Genomic DNA, 7445 nt, shown 5'->3' on the forward strand with positions numbered 1-7445 from the left:
GTTAAGCCAAACCCCCCTAGGAGGACCCCTTTATTCCCCGCCAGGGTATTCTCTGGATGTCCTTTTCTTTATTTACAGGAACCACTTCATGGAGCGGCCCCTATTTCTTTCCTCACCTGGCACATGCCCGGAAGCCAGGGGCGCCCATCACCGTTCCTTGGCCCCTTCCCGACCCCTCCCCACCAGGTAAGGCGCTCTCGACCTCCCCGACCGTGCTGTTCCCCCTGACCCCGTGCGCAGAGACTCGGGGACTGAAGGACCAGACCCCCGACACAAGACAGCTCAAAAACCGGGAAACGGAGGCCCAGGCCTCCCTCCCTGCGCCTCTGCCTCCATCACCCTCCAGCCGAGAAGCTGGGGTTCACCAATCCCGCAGCTGGCCCGCACCCCCTGCCCGAGAGCCTTCTTCCCAGTGCCCCCTTTCAGGTAGCATCTCGGGCACAGCCGCGGGGCCGGGGCGAGCGCGGAGCAGGCAGGGGCGCGCGGCCAGGAGCGCAAAGCCGAGGCCGACGCCGAGGCTGCGGCGCCACCTACAGTCCGCGCGGCTCCCATTGTTTCCCGGCCCGCAGAGAGCGCGCCCGGCCCCCCGTCGGGGGGCAATTTACCCGGATAAAAGGGGCGGGGCAGGAATTGCAAGAAGATGAAGCTGGGAGAACCTGAGACGGTCGGAACTGCGGGGGGAAATTCTATTGGACGGCTTTGACGTCAGATGTGCTGGGCTGGGAAAGTCGGGGGAGGGAGTGCGAGTGGCCTTTTAAGGGGAAGGACCCTAAGGCCGAGGTGAGGCTTTTACCGACTAGAGGGTGAAGGAGGCAAAACTCGGTGCCCCCAAACCTCTGACCCCGGGGTTCCTGACCCCGCCCCTGCTGGTGCCCCATGCCGAGAGCATCCACTGGGAGCCCGACGCCTGGGGGAGGGGCCCCAGTTGTCGATTGCTTTGCAAAGTCAAACTCTCCCAGCCAAGAACCTCGGGGCCGCTGCGCGGTGGGGAGGAGTTCCCCGAAACCCGGCCGCTAAACGAGGCCTCCTCCTCCCGCAGATCCGAACGGCCTGGGCGGGGTCACCCCGGCTGGGACAAGAAGCCGCCGCCTGCCTGCCCGGGCCCGGGGAGGGGGCTGGGGCCGGAGGCGGGGTGTGAGTGGGTGTGTGCGGGGGGCGGAGGCTTGATGCAATCCCGATAAGAAATGCTCGGGTGTCTTGGGCACCTACCCGCGGGGCCCGTAAGGCGCTACTATATAAGGTTGCCGGCCCGGAGCCGCCGCGCCGTCGGAGCAGGAGCGCTGCGTCCAGGATCGAGGGCCACGGCCATCCCAATCCGGCACTCACAGCCCCGCAGCGCATCCCGGTCGCCGCCCAGCCTCCCGCACCCCCATCGCCGGAACTGCGCCGAGAGCCCCAGGGAGGTGCCATGAGGAGCGGGTGTGTGGTGGTCCACGCCTGGATCCTGGCCAGCCTCTGGCTGGCCGTGGCCGGGCGTCCCCTCGCCTTCTCGGACGCGGGGCCCCACGTGCACTACGGCTGGGGCGACCCCATCCGCCTGCGGCACCTGTACACCTCCGGCCCCCATGGGCTCTCCAGCTGCTTCCTGCGCATCCGCACCGACGGCGTCGTGGACTGCGCGCGGGGCCAAAGCGCGCACAGTGAGTGCCAGCCAGGTCCCCCGCCCGCCCCGCCCCGCGCATCCCACCCCAGCGCCCTTCCTTCCTTTGCCACCCTTAGGCTCCTGCGGACCCCTCAACTCCTGGGAACCCCAGGTTTTGGCACTTGGGCGTTAGGATCCCTCCCTTAGTCCCCAAACGGCGCGGGACGCTAGGGAGAGGCACAGGCTCGTGGACCGACCGCACCCACGTGGTGCGAGCCCCGGGGGTCCCGGCTGCAGCTTCTCGCTTTCCCTGCGCCCAGGTTTGCTGGAGATCAAGGCAGTAGCTCTGCGGACCGTGGCCATCAAGGGCGTGCACAGCGTGCGGTACCTCTGCATGGGCGCCGACGGCAAGATGCAGGGGCTGGTAAGTGTCCCCACGGGGCGGATGCGCCGGGGCGGGGAACCAACGCCTGTCCCCGGGCGGAGGCCGGAAGGAGAAAAAGGCGCTGGTTCGAATCCAGGGTTTTCTCGCCTCCTCCGACCAGACCCGTGTGCAACTTTGAGGGAGATTGCAAAGACCGATTAAGTGCATGTCCGACGATTTTCTACTGAAATTTAGGGTCTCAGCCAGTAGCCAGAGAATAGGCAAAAGCTGCCTTTGCATTTGCAATTGAGTCAAAGGCCGGCCCAGCCGGACCGAGGAAACCCATTATTCGGCCTCCTTTGATATTAAACAGGAAAACCCACCTCGGGCCTTTTCAGCCTCTGCCTGCGCGTGTGTGGTCCTCGCCTCCGTTTCCCTCCCTCCAGTATAAAAAGAAGAAAAAAAGAACAGGAAAGAAAAAAGAGGGTCTACCCATAACTTTCCTTTAAAAAACAAATCAATTGTCCAGCAAGGCAGAAAACAGTGCATTTGGGATAGGCGAGTTTTTTTAGAATTAATTTTTAATCTACCAGGAGCACGATGTGGCTTAGACGCAGATGCGCTGGAGTCAAGTTGCGCCAGAGGCGTGCTTTTCCTCCTGCGGGCCTCACCTGTCCTGTAAACGCTTTCTGGTGGGGGCAGGGGGTGGCGGCTGGCTGGGAAGGCCCAGGTAACCGCAGAGGTCCCGGGGCCGGAAGTGTACGAGCGCTGGGGCTCTGGTGGCCCTGGAACAAAGGCTGGGAGTTCAAAGGAACGAACCCGCGCCCCTCCCGCGGCCCCGCGCGCAGAGGAGGCTGTGTGAGGTCTCGGCCCGCGCAGGCCTCACACGCAGCCCCGGACTCCCTGGCGGAGCAGGGGCCAGGGCGGGGGTGGCCGCGCCTGCCCGGGGCCCCCACCCCAGAAAGGATGCAGAGGCGGGGCCGCCTCCAGCACAACCAGCTCCTTTGTGAACAGCGGGACAAAGCATTTTAAGAGTCTCAAAATTGCTCGGTGCTTCTGTCGTGCTCCGTGTACTCAGAGCGCCTGTTTCAGGTTTTATGGCGGAGTCCTGCGTGAGAGGACTGCAGGGAAACGGGGTGGTCGGCACGCTGGACGCTGACTCCCACCCAGAGCCGCTCCAAACCCACCCTTGCAACTTTAATTTTGACATATATGATGGTGGGGGGAGTGCTTCTAATGATGGGAGGCCAGCAGGGGACATCAACCTAACCCGCCATTCTGCCCAAATTGGGGGTTGGGTCACCTGAAATCCCTTTGTGCCTTTTTTTTCTTTTTTTCTTTTTGGCAGAGTCTTGCTCTGTCCCACAGGCTGGAATGCAGTGACCCGATCTCGGCTCACTGCAACCTGTGCCTCCCGGGTTCAAGCGTTTCTCCTGCCTCAGTCTCCCATGGAGCTGGGATTACAGGTGCCCACCACCACGCCCAGCTAATTTTTGTATTTTTAGTAGAGATGGAGTTTCACCTTGTTGTCCAGGCTGGTCTCGAACTCCCAACCTCAAGTGATCCGCCCATCTCGGCCTCCCAAAGTGCTGGGATTACAGGTGTGAGCCACCGGGCCCAGCCCCCTTTGTGCCTCTTGATCCCCTGTGCATGGTCTAACACAGATTGAGGATCTTTCTCTCTCTTTCTCTTTCCTTCCTTCCTTCCTTCCTTCCTTCCTTCCTTCCTTCCTTCCTTCCTGCCTGCCTGCCTTCCTTCCTTCCTTCCCTCCCTCCCTCCCTCCCTCCCTCCCTCCCTCCCTCCCTCCCTCCTTCCTTCCTTCCTTCCTTCCTTCCTTCCTTCCTTCCTTCCTTCCTTCCTTCCTTCCTTCCTTCCTTTCTCTCTCTCTCTCTTTCCTTTCTCTCTCTCTTCCTTTCTTTCTTTTTTGAGACGGAGTCTCGCTCGCTCTGTCACCCAGGCTGGAGTGCAGTGGCATGATCTCGGCTCACTGCGACCTCCACCTGTGGGGTTCAAGCAATTCTTCTGCCTCAGCCTCCCAAGTAGCTGGGACTACAGGCGTCGTGCCACCATGCCCAGCTAGTTTTTTTGTATTTTTAGTGGAGATGGGGTTTCACCATCCTGGCCAGGCTGGTCTCGAACTCCTGACCTCATGATCTGCCTGCCTTGGCCTCCCAAAGTGCTGGGATTACAGGCGTGAGCCACCTCGCCTGGCCTCTTTCTTTCTTAAATAAAGATTCCACATTCTTCTAGAAACTTGAAGTCATTTCATCTTCTGTATGGGGAATGTAATACTTATTTCTCCCAAAGGACAAGCCGAGTAAATAGAAGGAGGTCCTCCAGTTATTCGGTTTTGTGTTCCTTGTTTATTTATCATTTGGCATGTTTGGGAGAAATCGTGCTTGCTGTCCAGTGCTTTGTCCCAGCCATCCGTGGGCTCGGCAGGATCCTGGGTTGCTGCAATGAGCCTCTTATCAGGAGCTTATTGGCACAGGCACATCCTCACCCACCTGCAGTTCAGTGACCTTTGCAGACTTAGGCAGAAACCTGACTGAGGCCGTCCTGCAGTGTGTTTACTGCCCAGCCCTTCCGGCTCCTGCCCGCGCCTGTCCTGGGTCACCAAGGGGTAATGACACCTGTGTGGGATGGCACTTGCCCACTGGCACCTCTCAACCCTGTGGACTATGAATGTTCTAAGAGGGACTGGCTTCCCTCAGCACACATTTCCGGCCACCAGCTGGGCGCCGGCCTGGCCTGGCCTGACCTGGGGGAGGGGCTACTGAGATCCGGATTCTGGCAGCCTGCCTAGAAAGCCCTTGGTGACTGAATGGAGGAGACAGGGGGGCTGATGGTTCTCAGAACTGCTGCAGACCAGAAGGCCTTAGAATGATAAAGGCACACAGTGATTTCTGAGATAGGTGGGGAACAGATGCTTTCATCTGGGCTCCAGATCGGATTACATGCAATTTATTTAAAAGACTTATCCTAAGATGATAACCCGGTTTATCAGTGTTTCCCAAAGTGCCAGTGAAATACCCAGGAACTTTTTAAATGCCAGGAGTTGTGTATGTAATGTAAAGGGTGAGGGAAACACGGACGGCATTCCTGTGGGTTGATGGATATTATTGCTCAGGACAAGGCTCTCGGAAAAGGTGAGGTAATTTAGTGGAAATTGTTTGGGTCTATATAAAGTGTATATGAAGTATTAAGTATACACATAAAATATACATATATGAAATAATAAACCTCAGTTTTGTCTGTGTGCATGTATATCTATATAAAGATTATTAAAAATTTGTAACGGTATATAAATGTATATTTAATTTATTAATGTGTTATATATTAACATAATGTACATACTACATATACTTACAGTACATTTATATATGTGTGTTCTCTGTGTATATATACAGTTGTGGGTTTTTGTTTTTTTTTTTTTTGAGACAGGGTCTTGCTCTGTAACCTAGACTAGAGTGCAGGGGCGTGATCATTGCTCACTGCAGCCTTGACCCCCCAGCCTCAACCCATCCTCCCACCTCTAAGCCTCCCGAGTAGCTGGGCCTATAGGCGCCCACCTCCATGCCCTGCTAATTTTTGTACTTTTTGTAGAGATGGAATTTTACCATGTTGCCCAGGCTGGTCTCAAACTCCTGGATTCAAGTGATCCACCTGCTCTGGGTCTCCCAAAGTGCTGGGCCTACAGGTGTAAGCTACTGTGCCTGGCCTTAAAGTATATTATATATTATATATGCTTATATATAAAGGTATATTTTATATATACTTACATATACAGTGTGTACATCAGGAAGTATGTATAAAACATGCAAGAGATGCTCATGGGGAAGGTCACTGCTGGTGGCCACCAGGGACAGTCTGTAGCACAAATGTCCATGTGTACCCGTGTTCCCCGTCCACTGTGGATTGCTCAGAGCTGCCCGTTTTCTCTGCAGCTTCAGTACTCAGAGGAAGACTGTGCTTTCGAGGAGGAGATCCGCCCTGATGGCTACAATGTATACCGATCCGAGAAGCACCGCCTGCCGGTCTCTCTGAGCAGTGCCAAACAGAGGCAGCTGTATAAGAACAGAGGCTTTCTTCCGCTCTCTCATTTCCTACCCATGCTGCCCATGGCCCCAGAGGAGCCTGAGGACCTCAGGGGCCACTTGGAATCTGACATGTTCTCTTCGCCCCTGGAGACTGACAGCATGGACCCATTTGGGCTTGTCACCGGACTGGAGGCGGTGAGGAGTCCCAGCTTTGAGAAATAACTGAGGCCATGCCCGGGCCTCTTCACTGCTGCCAGGGGCTGTGGTACCTGCAGAGTGGAGGCCGTGCTTCTACAAGAGCAGTCCCGAGTCCACGTTCTGTTTAGCTTTAGGAAGAAACATCTAGAAGTTGTACATATTCAGAGTTTTCCATTGGCCGTGCCAGTTTCTAGCCAATAGACTTGTCTGATCATAACATTGTAAGCTTGTAGCTTGCCCAGCTGCTGCCCGGGCCCGCATTCTGCTCCCTCGAGGTTGCTGGACAAGCTGCTGTGCTGTCTCAGTCCTGCTTGAATACCTCCACTGATGGGGAACTCACTTCCTTTGGAAAAATTCTTATGTCAAGCTGAAATTCTCTAATTTTTTTTTCTCATCACTTCCCCAGGAGCAGCCGGAAGATAGGCAGTGGTTTAAATTTCAGGAACAGGTGATCTACTCTGTAAAACAGCATGTACATTTCACTCAACCCCATGTGGGAATTGATCTATATCTACTTCCAGGGACCGTTTGCCCTTCCCAAACCCCTCCAGGCCAGAACTGACTGAAGCAGGCATGGCCCAAGAGGCTTCAGGAGTAGGGGAAGCCCAGAGCCCCACTCCAGCCCTGGGACAGCTTGAGAATTCCCCCTGAGGCCAGTTCTGTCATGGATGCTGTCCTGAGAATAACTTGCTGTCCCCGGTGTCACCTGCTTCCACCCCCCAGCCCACCAGCCCTCTGCCCACCTCACATGTCTCCCCATGGATTGGGGCTTCCCAGGCCCCCCACCTTATGTCAACCTGCACTTCTCGTTCAAAAATCAGGAAAAGAAAAGATTTGAAGACCCCAAGTCTTGTCAATAACTTGCGGTGTGGAAGCAGCGGGGGAAGACTTAGAACCCTTTCCCCAGCACTTAGTTTTCCAACATGATATTTATGAGTAATTTATTTTGATATGTACATCTCTTATTTTCTTACATTATTTATGCCCCCAAATTATATTTATGTATGTAAGTGAGGTTTGTTTTGTACATTAAAATGGAGTTTGTTTGTATGAAAAGTTGCATTCTGTTATCCGCCTGGAATGTTAGGGAAAGTGGGGAAGGGGCTGGTGGGGAGCAGCGCCGCCCACGGGAGGAAACCCTCGGTGTGTTTGCCCTTGACACCAAAAGCTCGGGTGGGAAGTTCAACGGGTTTGGGCCAGCCAGCTCTAGTGGTGGAGGTTGGTTTGGACCCTGCTGTCCTGCCCTTTCCTTATGTCTAAG

The 7445-nt window shown here is 55.7% G+C and overlaps 1 protein-coding gene across 1 annotated transcript; it reads left to right on the top strand.

The window, feature by feature from the left end:
- Positions 1-1262: 1262 nt before the first annotated feature.
- On the top strand, positions 1263-7232 carry FGF19 (fibroblast growth factor 19). Its single transcript, XM_005576981.5, has 3 exons — positions 1263-1640; positions 1903-2006; positions 5894-7232. Exons 1-3 carry the CDS (start codon positions 1409-1411, stop codon positions 6206-6208), a joined length of 651 nt encoding a protein of 216 aa, XP_005577038.3. The 5' UTR covers positions 1263-1408; the 3' UTR covers positions 6209-7232.
- Positions 7233-7445: the final 213 nt, after the last annotated feature.

The sequence above is a fragment of the Macaca fascicularis genome, chromosome 14, assembly GCF_037993035.2.
Source record: "Macaca fascicularis isolate 582-1 chromosome 14, T2T-MFA8v1.1".
Classification (NCBI taxonomy): domain Eukaryota; kingdom Metazoa; phylum Chordata; class Mammalia; order Primates; family Cercopithecidae; genus Macaca; species Macaca fascicularis.

What these genes read in the sequence shown, in the direction of transcription:
- FGF19 (XM_005576981.5), top strand. Translation starts at nt 1,409, where the DNA reads ATGAGGAGCGGGTGTGTGGTGGTCCACGCCTGGATCCTGGCCAGCCTC. An exon ending in GCGGGGCCAAAGCGCGCACA is followed by an intron (nt 1,641 to 1,902) that starts GTGAGTGCCAGC and finishes CCCTGCGCCCAG; the next exon opens with GTTTGCTGGAGATCAAGGCA. An exon ending in ACGGCAAGATGCAGGGGCTG is followed by an intron (nt 2,007 to 5,893) that starts GTAAGTGTCCCC and finishes TTTTCTCTGCAG; the next exon opens with CTTCAGTACTCAGAGGAAGA.